Raw genomic sequence first — 13,815 nt, 5'->3', positions numbered from 1 at the left:
CTGTATAATTAGCTTTTCAAAGATATGGGAAAGTGAATTCATGTTGTAGACATTAAAAGACTCAAGAGATCAGTGTAGGCAGAAAATGACCTCATGAATAAAATATAATTAAAGTAATAATTAGCATTTACATGATTCCTTGCCATTTACAAAGTGCTTTTGCAGGGTTATCTCATCTTGCAAAGGTTATAAACTGGCCCTTTGATGCTATCTCATGCCAATATTAAGCTTTACTGCCAAACCTTGAAAGTTATGAGCTGGGATTTGGGAGACAGTGAGAAAAGAAAGGATTAATAATGATTCAAAGGCAGAAAATCTGCCAAGCTCATTGGCACAGAAATAGATTTATCTGGCATTTTAGAAACTCAGGAACATATCTTGTAAAAAAGCAATTGGCCCATATTTTTATTTTCAAAAATGTTCCAAGAGTGCTCATTATTTTTGAAAAATTTGGGGGAAGGGGTGAATTCCTGATATACAACAACAACAACAACAATAATAATGAGGAGGAGGAGGAAGAGGAGGAGGATGAACATTTATTTACTTAAAATATAAGGAGTTCTCAAACCAGGGGGTAGTCAAAAGTTATGTGGTGGTAAAACCTAGGATTATTTGAATCAGCCCCTAACATATAAGTAGGGAACTGCGAAGAGCTGATTAATAATATGTTTTAAACTCCGATGTCTGGTTCTTAGAATCCAGTGTGATGTGTGTGTGTTGGTGGTGGGGGTGGCTTATCACACCTCTGTCTTCACCCCATCCACATAACTAAAAATTGGGCTTTCAAGGGGAGCCAGGTGCACACACCTGTAATCCTAGCTACTCAGGAGGTTGAGATCTGAGGATCCCAGCTTGAAACCATCCCAAACCGGAACAATCCGTAAAACTCTGTATCTCCAAATGACCAGAAACAGAAAAAAAAAAAATCCAGAAGTGCAGCTGTGGCTCAAATGGTAGAGCATCAACCTTGAAGGGGGGGAGGGGGGAAGGGGGAAACTGACACACAGTGTTCCCTGACCCTGAATTCGAGCCCCCCAGAACTAATCCCAAACAATCAAATATACATGAAAATAAAGCTGAACTCCCAAGCAAGTGAGCTAAACCCAGGGTTGGAGCTAGATAGCACAGCACTGCGGAGGAGGAGAGTTAACCTTGAACCGTGGAGACCGCCTTCTCTACCTGCCGGGCCCCCGGGGGGCAGAGAGGTGTCGTTTCCTACCACAGCCCAGCCTGTACCAAGTCAACGCATTGGATTGCACAGGAAGCTAGAGGCATCCAGATCGCCCAGGCTGCAGCTGGAGAGCCGGGCTCGCCGGGCGGCGGGCCGGTCCTAAGCCCTTCCAGATGTGGCGTCGGCGCGCGCCTGGCGGCGGTCCAGGAGGCCGCCTGCAGTGGGCGCTTCCCGGGGCCGCAGCGCCAGCCGCAATGCCGGCATCCTGAAGGCGCGCGCCGCGTCTCCGCTCCCCCAGGGGGGGCGATCCGCGCGTCCCGCTCCGCCACCGCGGGCGCCCGGACCAGGACAGCTCCGGCCGGGGAACCGCAGGATGGTGGCCGCGCCCGTGCGGCGCTGAAGGCACCCCTGCGGCTGCATGGGGGACCCCGAGGCCCACGTGATGGCCCGGCCCCTGCGGGCCCCTCTCCGGAGGTCCTTCAGCGACCACATCAGAGACTCCACGGCCAGAGCCCTGGATGTAATTTGGAAAAACACCAGGGACCGGCGGCTGGCAGGTGAGGGGGGCGCGGAGGAGGGGCAGGCGGGGACAAGAGGTGCTAAAAAGAAAATGCTGGGCACCGACCCGGTTATTAGCTGGGATAGCCATGAAGGATCTCATCAGCCGGGGCTGACGGTGGTGGCTTCGTGTTCCATCACTGCCCCTGGGTCGTGGTGCTGGAGGCGGGAATGGAAGGGTGTTTGTTTGTTTGTTTCCAGTGATACCTCTCTAGTGATTGGTCTGATTATTTCTAGATGAGGATTGATGTGGTTTCTTGTTTAACCTTGAAAAGAAAAACAAGGTCCTTTGGAGTGTCAGGAGATCCCTGGCCATGGCAAATGGCAGCCCTGCGCGTCTGTAGGGCTGTGGAGGGGTCATCTGTGAATCTGGTCTGGCCTGAGGTGGCCCCAAGGGGTATGTGCAGGACCAGGGCCTGGCAGGGCTCTGGGTCACTGGGGTAGTCTTGCTGCCCAGTAAGAGAGTCTCCTGGTATTTCCACGGACAGCCTACAACTGCCCTGAGTTCCAAGAGGCAGACATTTGAAATAGAATAAAACATACATGCAGTGGTTACAGTTCAACTGTGGTAGGCTCATGTGACAGCGCCCAAATGGCAGACCCAGTTTGAAAGAGTACAGCAAGGACTTCTGCCTCACTATAGGTAGGAAGAATATTCATAAGCTGATGCAAACATCATCTCAGGAGGCAGACAGACTGAATCCAGGCAGGGCTTTGTCACACTCGAGCTTGCAGTTTCCAGGCTGTCCACATGCCTGGGTCAAATATTATGTTTTCTTAACATTTTTTGGTTAACCCAGTTATTGTTTTATACATATATACATACATGTACATATATTATGCTGAGTAGAGTTTTGAATTGTTGACAGTATTAGAAGAGATCTCCAAGGGTCGGTCAAGAATTCTAGGCTCTGTTCTTAATGAAAGGTCATTGGTCTTTCACACCATTTTCCTGACATGACTTGAAGATGGAATTTAGGGTGTGTGGTTGTGCTGCAGATTAGGGAGATAATACAGTTTCATACCATCACAAGCATGAAAATCTTTGACTGTTAAAACTAAACAATACCGCCCAGAATAAGAGGAGAGTAAACAATGTCTAGCTGAACCATAAAGCTAAAGAAAGATAGCAAAATATTTTAAACTTAACCATTTTTTTATTGCTTTGGAGTAAAACTATAATACATTAATGAGTATATTATTATGCCGTGATAGTTTACAATTGACTAGAAGAAGCTTAAGTGATAACCTACAGAGCTATATAAGATGCCCAATTGTAACTGGATGACTCTTAAAAAAACAAAAAAGATTATTCTAGCATATTTTTTTTAACTTTGTGCTGGACTTTGAACACAGAGCCTGGGGCTTGTGTGCTTACTGGACTTGATTCCTAGGCTGTTGCGTTAACCCCTTGAGACAAGCCTCTAGCCTGGTATTTTGCTGATTATTTTTGGAGATAAAATCTCATGGATTTTTCTACTCAGGCTGACTTTGGACTCCAGTACTCTGAAGTAGCTGACATGCCAGGTGTGAAACAATGGTTCCCAGCATTTCATCCTTTTTTAAGAAACAAGAAAGCCATGCACTGGTAGCTCGCACCTGTAATCCTAGCTACTCAGGAAGCTGAGATCTGAGGATCACAGTTCAAAGCCAGCCCGGGCAGGAAAGTTCATGAGATTCTTATCTCCAATAAACCATTCAGAAAACAGGAAGTGGCACTATGGCTCAAGTAGTAGAGTGTTGGTCTTGAGCTGAAGAGCTGAGGGACAGCACCCAGGCCCAGAGTTCAAGCCCCACGACCACCACCACCAACAACAAAAGAAGCAGGAGATTCCTTCATTATTGTCTTAGTTGATAAATTCATTGCCACACATGGAAAGATTTTATTAATGACAACACAAAAGCCTGTTATGATTTTGTTTTATTTGAGGGTGAGACCAATTGAAACATTACTTTTTTCCCCAGAATTCCTCTTTAATGTCCATAAAGTCAGGAGCTTTGATGGCTGCTGACCCATGAGAATGGGTCTTATTTAATATTTTTAATATACACGTATATGTACATGATATATTTGGAGTCAGTTATTTGCAGCAGCAAATGCCAAGTCATTAATTTAAAATACTTTAATAAAAATCATTACTTACAATGGATCTAAAAAAGAATTAGCAGGGCACTAGTGGTGCAGTCCTATAATCCTAGCTACTCAAGAGACCGAGATCTGAGAATTGTGGTTGAAAGCCAGCTAGACAGGAAAGTCCATGAGGTTCTTATCTCCAATTAATCAGAAAAGAAACCAGAGTACTAGAGCAGTAATCTTGAGAGAAAAGGCTAAAGGTCAGTGCCTAGGCCCTGAGTTTAAGCCCACATGTATCAGTCCACATGTGCACACTCACATACATGCACACAAAAGCATTTCCACAAGGCTAGTAGCAGATAGTAGTTTAGCCGTTCCAGCTACTTAGACAGAGGGTGTTCTTAAGGTTGCCCAGGTTTTCCAAGAGGACCGTCAACCCCATAGGAGATTTCTTTAGTGTGGAATCTGGGAAGTGTATTTGAAAAGGAAGGACTTTGGTGGACTGGGAATGTTGCTCAAGTTATAGCAAACACCAGGCCTAGTTCAACAACTCCCAGACCATGGCTACACTGACAGATTACTGGAGCCAGGACCCTACTGTGTCCTCTGGAGCCCTTGGCTCATGGCCGACGCTCAATTCATGTTTGTAAAATGGAGATTGATCTGGTGAATGTCCAAACCTTAAGAGCACATCCTCCCACCCCTTCCCTCCAGCTCCTCTGCGCTCAGCCCTCTCACTGGCCAAACACTAAATAACAGCTGCTTGTTATGCTCAAGTCACTGCTCTAAACAGCACACTATCCCACTTAGACTTGGTTTGCAAAAGGGAAGAAAAGAGACAATCCAAACCTTTCTCTTCACACTGAAAAGAATGACAGGACAGGTAAAAGGGGGTTAGACTCTGGAGGAAGCTCCGTCTGTGATGATGACTGCTTTCATGATTTTCATCAAAATTCTCAAAACTTCATCAGAGATTTTCATTTATTCTACCTGGACAAAGTGTTTCATCATGGAACGAAGTTTGAAATTCCTTCCTTTCTTAAGTTCCTCCCCCTCCTTCTTCTCTTCCTCCCCTCTCTCTTTCTCTCTCTCTTGCTCTCTCTTTCTCTCTTTCGTTCATCCCCATCTCTCTTTCACAATTTAATAATTCTTTATTCTTCAACCCCAAAAGATGTACAAAAACCATCATTTACCTTGCCCTCTCGTATATAAAACAGAAATTCTGTCTGTACTTTTTAAAGATGCACAGTCTTAAATAAATCAAATACAGAATTGACACTAGGAAAAGATCATCAAATTGTGAGGAATGACAGACAGAACAGATTGTCTTTTGTGGGGAGGACAGTACTGAGGTTTGAACTTATATATAGCTTATATAATTATGCATTATCTATATATGTTCCTATATATCCCATATTATAATAACGTCATATTTTCTTGTATAAGGCTATTATATAATAGCTTTATGTTTGCTACATAGGTGCTTTGGCACTTAAGCCATACCCCCAGCCCTTTCTGATGTAGTTATTTTTTTTCAAATAAGGTCATGCCTATGCCTAGCCAACTTGGACTGCGATCCTTCTATTTATGCTTCCCACATAGCTGGGATGACACTTTCATGCCTCCATAACCAAATTTTTATAGATTGAGATTAGGTTTTCTAAACATTTGTTTGGTGGGCAGTGCTAGGCTAGATACTCCTGCTCTCAGACTCCCAAATAGCTAGGATTCCAGTTGTAAGCCATTGTGTCCATCTGTTTTCTCTTTAAATCTACTTTCTCTGCCCAGTCACAACCCCCAGAGGTTTTTCTTATCCATGTCCTTTCCATGACCAGTATCCATAAAATGGCACCAAGGGCTGAGAGTTAGACCTTAGAGGATAACCAAGGCTGATCAACAGGACAGACAGACCCATCTGGATGAACAGGTGTATGTCTCACATCTGTTTCAGGTCTTTATAGTCGAACTCTAAGAACATCTTGACTTCTGCTGCCTGCCTTCCTCCCATTTGATATAGACATCTGGGCATCAGGGTACATTTCATTCCTGAAAAAAAAATTGCCCCTTAATTCTTTCAAAGAGGTCATCTTAGACTTGTGTGTATGTTATGTGTATGTGCACATGCCTCACGTGCACATGAGTGCATTATTGTTGATCTCTTAATATTCTGCTGAAGCCTGTCAATTCTTTTCAGGATAATGCTTTTAAATGTGCACATAAAACATACAGAACTGTAAAGAAACCCAATTATGGTTTAAAAAATAGCTATGCAAATCTTCAGACTACAAGGTATGGATGGATTTCATAATAAAATAATGCTATTAGGGTATAGGCAATTAAGTATAAGTAAAGGATATTCTGAAGGTAACCAGCGTCCAGACCGTTGCTTAACTAGAGGATGAACATTTGCCTGATCTATGTGTGGAACTGGTCTTTTATTTTCATGCCACCAGCCATTAAAAAGTGGAAATCCTGGGAAGGATAGGTCATCAGTATGGATGTTTGACAGAGGAATGACTGCAATGGGGAGTCGCTCAGTGATTGACCAGTGAGGTACTGTTAACATCTGTGGTTAGAAAAATGGCAATTATGTGTGATGCAGAGTGGGCTGGATAATGACCATAACTACAGTGTAGGGTGGATGTAAATGATATTTTATAATACCTACGACAGCTGCAGTGCAATATAGAAAATCCTGGCTTCTGTTTGTGATAAAGTCCAAGGACAGCTAATACTGTCACCGTGGGCAGGACAGTTCTCCAATGTTCATAAGGGAGGAAATGAATATTCAGTTCGAGTTTTGTGAAGTTCATTTTTTTATCCACATTTATAACTTCTCTCCCTTCCCAGTCTATCTACACATTATAGACTTGAAGATCTTGTTTAGTATTGATGGTGCCTTTCAAATCCTTTGAATGATGTATTTCTCTTGAAGTGCTGGGCTTTTCTCTCTGAAACTCACTGGGATGTGTATTTGACAATGCTCCACAGATAAGTTAGGACTGAGGCACCAAGAAGACAGTGCTAAGGAAAAATAAAAGAAATTAACTTAAGAGGCTGAAAGCCAGACAAACCGAGACTACACACATCTAGTCATTTTTTCTGTTTAGCCAGAAGAATAAATAAGTTGAAAAGACAAATTAAATAATAGTTTCTAAAGCCTAATATGATGAAAAAATACATGCAGTATAAAACATGCTGATGGGATAAAGAATGGATTTCCTCTATTAAGAACAAGTAACATACAAGGGGAACCATCCAGACACTTCAGCCTGTCTAAAACACGTGACACATGGCATAGGACTACCTCCATAGATTAACACTGACTGACAGTGGGGGGGGGGGAGGAGAGGGGAAGAGGAGGGTCACCTGAATTATTTATGAGGAAAGCAAGAGATATAGACAATCTTCAATTTAGGTGAGACTCAATACACATAAAGGAAATTCATCAACCATGCACATTAGGTTGGATACCTCTTGGATGTTTTGTATGTTCATTATCTTTTAGAAAAATAGGTTTTTTACTGTTCAGCTGACCAGGCCTCCAGTTCACTAGCAAAATGAGTATTTGACAAGCTTTGCAGTATACTGGGTCTCGGCTCAATGGGGCATCAAGGAGTCTGGCCCACTTCCAAGGAAGGGCAACCACAAACATTGACTCTTGTGAACTGCTTTGTGTTCATTTGGTTCCCAGTGAAAAGCAAGTAAGGGCATATGTAATGCCTTTAAACCAAGAGTGAGGTATGCCTCAAAATATGCAGGCTTTCTCCAGTAAACAAAGACAGCTCTAATCTAGATTTAAAGAGAGACAGCCATTAGGGACGCTTCATGAGCCACTGTGATAAGAGCATGTATCTACTGAATTAAATTTTACTACTTCAGTCCACAAGGGAACATGTTGAATGTCAAGGCCAGCTTTGAGAAAGAACTCATAATAAAGTGGCTGCGATTGTGGGCTGTGACCTCAGAGAGCCTGGGTTTGGATCTTGGTTCTTGCATTGAGTAACCTTGGACATGTCAGTCTCTTCCTCACCAATATAAAAAGAATGATCACAAGGACTACACCCAAAAAGGTTTTCAACACTATGGAACGTGCCTAGGAGGGCCTTGTAAGTAGTAAACATAGTATAGTAAAACTGCCTCAGTTCTGGGAAATAGCTCTGCTGACTACTGAGTGTGACTGTGAAGATTTCTTAATTCTCTACATCGTTTTTGGCTTGGAATACAGTGCCATGTTATGCTCTCATGGCCTTTACTTAAAATAACAAATTTGTATTTCATGAAATATTGATGATATCAGAAAAATAAAATATAAGTAGGTAGCTCAAGCTATACATCAAGTACACCATCAGTTGGGGGAGTTGTAACTATATTTCTCTTTTCTTTATGCCTTACTTCCTAAGAAATTTTACTTGATTTGCATATCAGCACACTAATTTGCCAGGGCTTTGAGGCAAGAGCAGCTCAACAAGTAAGTTAAAACAAAAAGGAAAGGAAAGGAAAAAAAGAGAAAAGAGGGAAGGAGAGGAGAGAGGAGAAGGAGGGAAGAGTAGGGAAGATAGAAGGAGGAGAGGGGAGGAGAGGAAAGGAGAGGAGGAGGGGGAAGGGAGTGGAAAGGAGGGGAGAGCAGAAGAGAGAAGAGAAGAAAAGGGAAAGGGAAAAAGGAGGGGAAGAGGAGAGGAAAGGAAGGGGAGGGGAAAATAAAAAGTCAACGTTCCATGGAAAATTTACTTATTTTTGTACTTCTGGGGAGAAGCAAGTATATAAAGGAGATTATTTTTGCACAGATCTTGATGAACCCCAAAGGGAAATTATCGGAATAACTGTTTCTAAGCCCTGATGAGGGAATCAGTTCTTGCAGATGAGTTTGTCACGCTAGACATGTAATCTCTGAACATCTTCCCCAGCGAGTTGGAACCTGCATTAAAAATTGCTGTATGGATGAAGCCAAACATGGAAAAGAGCAGGCCTGGGGTTGCAGGCACGTGGCTGAGCCCTGGTATGGGAAAAAGTATGCTGAATGTCAAGGCTGCCACTTAAAAGGGATGTTTCCCACACCGTCCTTACTGGAGCAACCCTTCTCAAACTTGCTTCATTGAAGGTAGCATGCATGAGTGGTCTTCACATTTTGCCAAAGGTATTTGACATTCTTATGTGTCCAAAGTCAAAGTCAGTTTTAAAGGAGAGACATATTTATTGATTTGTCACGCGTCTGCCTAAGCAGCTGAAGCTGTACCACCACATAGCAAATCTGAATTGTAAAGGACATTCTTCTGGAAGTTCCTTATTCGAAACGAATTATTCAGGCATAGATTGAAGTTCAGCTTGAATGTTTTTCAGTGTTTCAGCTATATATGCACTTTTAAAATAACCTGTCATTCTCAGAGAGAGGATGTGTTCTCTTCATGCTTGTGGAGGAGCACTGTGTGTCATGATGACCTTTTTGTATTCTTCCCCCGTGACTTACAGACAGCCATTGCTATTTCTCCAGCACTTACTGGGAATTGTTGATGATGACTTAACATGGAGAAGAAAAAGGTATTCATACCTCATTTTTTACCCTTTCAAAAAATTATCCTTAAATAGCTGTACAAAGGGACATCAATTCAACAAATCAGTTTATAAGTACAGTGCATCTAAGATAAAGTCAGGTCCTCCATCATTCCCCACCCCAATCATACTGTCAAGAGAAAATAGTTCCATTTATACATACGTACATTGACTACATGACAGTATTTGCACACCCTTTCTCTCTCCATTCATCTGCCTATTCATACCTCTTAACAATGAGACTCATGATGGCAATACAACTGTTACTCTTCTTAGGTTCAACCAATGACCAGGCAAATGCTTTTTTCATAGCATAAATTCAATATGGTCCTACTGTTATTTGCATGCATTCTTCATGGATGGCTACTAAGTACCAGAGCCTGTGATGAAGGATCTAAGTTTTTTTTTTTTCATCCTAATTCCAAAGCCATCCTGAGAAGTAGGTACCAAGGTTTTAGTCCACTTAAACTAAAGTTGTTGTTGTTGTGTCTGTGTATTACTTTAAAAATCCATTAGGAAGTTTCACAGTCAAAGTTCAGAATCTTCCAAATCTGCCGATCATCATAAGTTAGTCCATAAATATTTATGGAGCATCTATGAGATGCTAACTATTAAGCTTGACATGAACGCAGTCCTTGCTCACCTGCCAGAGGAGTGCCACCTACATGCTACCTTTGGCATCAAGGAGCACCAGCCGGGGTCAGGTGAGCTTCAGCTGCCTGAGTTAGAATTAAGCACGGTTTAGGGCACTGAGCAGGCTCTGAAACTCATCACCAATAGGATTCTAAAGGCAGCAAGCCTTGTGGTGGACGAAGGCATGCGTTAATAAGGGACAAAGCCAGAAAGGTCCATCTGTGTTTTATTTTGTTTTGCAGGCAGAGGGATGGGGTGAGTTCCAGACCTGTGACTGGACCTCAGGGCCCAGACACTATCCCTGAGCTACTTTGCTCAAGGCTAGCACTCTACCACTTGAGCCACAGCTCCACTTCCAGCCTTTTTTTGTTTGTTTGTTGTTGTTGTTGTTGTTGTTTTTGGTAGTTACTTGGAAATAAGAGTCTCATGAACTTTCCTGCTTAGGCTGGCTTCTAACTACCATCCTTAGACCTCAGCGTCCTAAGCAACTAAGATTATGGTGGCATGAGCCAGGTTTTAAAAATGTATTCAATGTATTTAGTACACTTATTGCATAAGCTTCACCTTGCAAACTACTGACCATAAAGAGAGGAACCATGAGAGGAAGGGTCCAAAATGAGTATAAAGGTTGAGAAACACCATTTAAACTGACCTGCAGATCATCCTTCATGCATGATGTAACACGTAGACATTCATAAATAAGAAAAAAGACCTAAGTGCTCCATAGACCTAAGGGGAATTCTCTGCAAACAGAGGGCAGACAAGTTAGTGCATCTGCTCTAATGCCTGGCTGTCCTCCTCTTCATAAGACAAAAGCTTGATATTTCCAAAGGACTCTGGAAGTCATATCTGTACTCATCCTTTTGTAAGACAAGATGCTTTCAAAGTTGGGATGAACTAAAGCTACTCTCTAAAGTAGGTCAATATCCAACATAGGTTGCTCTTAGCTGATTTAGAAATCAGAGTGAACTAAAATTAGGAGCTATGCTTTAAATATTGTACTTTATAAGACATTTTTCTCTCAGTTCTTAACATACAAGGGCTTTTGAGCTAAAATAGATTGTCATCAGTCATTTGAGATTACAGGAATTTCCTACAGAGTCAAATTTGAAATCAGAACTCCTTTTCATTTCTGCTAATAACTTTAAGAAAGATATTTTTATTTTGCATAGTGTATTCCAAAGATACTCGTTCCTTATGGTATCTTAGTACAGAAGCTGAAATGTGGAAAGAAAAAGATACTGAAGTTTTAAAACGGAGTATTCTATCTCCAATAGTGGACATAGAAAAAAGTATTTAAAAAAAGTATAAAAGCTTGTTCCTTACCTTCCCAGGATGCACAGAGTTCGTGCTATACTGTGAATGCTTGCTTCTTCTTTTTTCCCCATAATGCCACTCAATTGCTAAAGACATGCTGCCTTTCAACAAATAAAACTTCTATTTTATCACTTAAATTAAGCACACTTACCTTTAGCCTTGTTTTTCTTTAGGGGGGAGGTACATTCACAAAATTAAGGGTAAGAAAACATTCAGCAGATCACACAATCTGAACACAAACGACAATGACATGGCAATGACCAAGAGCTTCTCCTTATCTAAGGAGTTGTGTGGCTCATGCACTGCAATATAGAATTTTCTTTCTTATTTTTTTATTGCACTGACTCAAAAATGTATGTGGCAAGTTTAGAAATAAGGCAAGTTTGTATGTGTATCTATGTGTGTATAAATAAGGCAGGTTTATGTGCGCGTATTATGTGTTGTATATGTGTCTTTGAGGACTTGAGAGTGGTAGCCAAAAAGTAGAGAGAAGAACCTTTTCATGATTTGCCAAGACATGAGCTACAATTCCCCATTATTGTACAGTAAAAATATCTTAGTGTTGAACTCAGCATAGTTACAGAGGGATGTCAGTTTTGATCCTGTGTAGTGGGAATCTCTGATCCAACGATCATTCCAATCAAGTGAAACACTCATAAAACCAAACTAATAACTCCTCAACAAGGAAAATCGCCAACATGGAATGCAAAATAATAGCATATTATGACTTGCTGATGTCCTGGATAATGATTCCTGAAGATCTTCATATCACAAAATAATCATTCCCTCTGTTGGTCCCTATTTTTTCTGAGGCTTTATTATTAACACAATCACACCTAGGCAATTACACACACAGTTTTGAACACATACACACTCACATACATATGCTCACACACACATCCCTCAGGAATCACATAGCTTAAAGGATTCTCTTGTCATAAAAGATTGAAGGTTCTGATTTATAGGATGCTGGTGCAAAAGTCACAGCATCTGGTGTTGACAACCTACAGTGGGGGGCAGGGGAATGGCATAGTTTATGGTGTCTAGACTTTGTTTTATCTTGTAAATTTTTGGTGACATATTTAGCCTTTTGTAGACAACTCTCAAATTACTGACTCAGCAGTCAGTGTGGTTCAGTTTATCATGATCCTTCATCTTTAATCTGGTCTTGAATAGCAGGATGTTGTAGGTCCAGATTGAAGTGTGACCTTTGAATGTTTTCCATTCATGCTTGATTACTATATCCTAGAGGTCTAGACAGTGTTATTGGTTTCTTACCAACATAAACATCTGGCAACAAAAAAATAGGACTAAACTAGATGAGTAAGAGCATTCCTGATCTACCCTTACAATACACAATTTTTAAGTAAAACTTTTTAAAATGAAGTTCACCTCAGGTCTAAACAGATACTGTGAGTATACTGTCAGGCATTGCTTTTCAGCTCTGATAAGACCGACTTTGGATTCTTAATTTTTCCCTAATGAAAACAAGTTTGAACATGTAATTTCAGAAGGCAACAGACACATCTTTCCTTTGTGCTATTACAAGAAGCTAGAATTTCATTTAGTGAATTCCAGCCAAATGAAATTAGCACGTGCATGTTGACTCATGCTGGACAAATAAGATGACAAGCCAGTGAGGAAAGGGTAGAAAGGGGAAGAGACCTTTCCCACAGCAAGTGTGGGGATTCGTTAGCAGACCTTCTAAATTAGTGCCAAGCTTCCTACGATTTTATTTTATGTGTGTTAATTTTTACATTCTAATATCTTTATTGATTTGGAACTGTGTAGACAGCTTATTTAAGAGTCCCAACTCTCCCATAGTATTATTTTACTACTGAATCCAAAGGAGAAAAGTGAAACTCTGTCCCTATGTTGGAGCTAGAGATCATATCCAAACAAATACCACTCAAAATGCCCATGGCTAGGGGCACCAAGCAGAAGGTGACTGAAAATAAGTCACAAAAAGCGCATCATTTACTCATATCTTTAGTTGGTAACATATACATACATTATTTCAAAACACTAGACATTTAACATTTAGAACATTGTAAATTTATGAAATATATATTCAGTAGCTCCTTCTGATTTGTAACCAATGGTTTATCCAATCATGTTGTTTCTCTCTTTTTTCCTTCTGTGTTTTTTTTTTCTCTCATGAAATAAAGCTAAAGTTTCTCTTCAGTCTTTCAATGATTATGTGTATAAATTGATGACTTGAGCTCTAGCTCAAGACTGTGTTTGGAGCAATGCTCCCTGGCACCACACAACTGTCACACAACTCCTTTGCAATCATTTAAGACCATAAGAACAGTCCCAGGTCGGCCACCCTGTGCGTACCTCAAGACCTAGTTGGTATATCGAAGACAAGGGTTCATAGGCTGGAAAATGGAAGAAGATAAACATTAACTTTTTAAGAAAAAGAAGAAATAAACAAATGAGAAAAGATAGTCTGGGAAGGGCCTGAACAGAAGAAGTGCTGGCCAACCACCACCTGCTTTCTTGGAGACCC

General features: G+C 41.2%; 1 protein-coding gene across 4 annotated transcripts in view; it reads left to right on the top strand.

Annotated features, from left to right (window-relative positions):
• Dlc1 (DLC1 Rho GTPase activating protein) overlaps window positions 1–13,815 on the top strand; it is a 436,178-nt gene that overhangs the window by 274,837 nt on the left and 147,526 nt on the right. Inside the window, exon 1 of one of the 4 annotated variants that reach the window (XM_070016286.1) lies at window positions 1,542–1,728. The exons of the other annotated variants lie outside the window; for them this stretch is intronic. Coding sequence (XP_069872387.1) covers window positions 1,590–1,728 — 139 coding nt within the window. The 5' untranslated portion in view covers window positions 1,542–1,589. Of the gene's footprint in view, window positions 1–1,541; window positions 1,729–13,815 lie in introns of those variants that run through there. 4 annotated transcript variants of the gene reach the window in all.

This window comes from Dipodomys merriami, unplaced genomic scaffold (genome assembly GCF_024711535.1).
Source record: "Dipodomys merriami isolate MVZ:Mamm:240054 unplaced genomic scaffold, mDipMer1.0.p SCAF_12, whole genome shotgun sequence".
In the NCBI taxonomy this organism is placed as follows: Eukaryota; Metazoa; Chordata; class Mammalia; order Rodentia; family Heteromyidae; genus Dipodomys; species Dipodomys merriami.
Note: the sequence above shows the minus strand (reverse complement) of the source record. Positions and strands in the feature narration are given on the sequence as shown.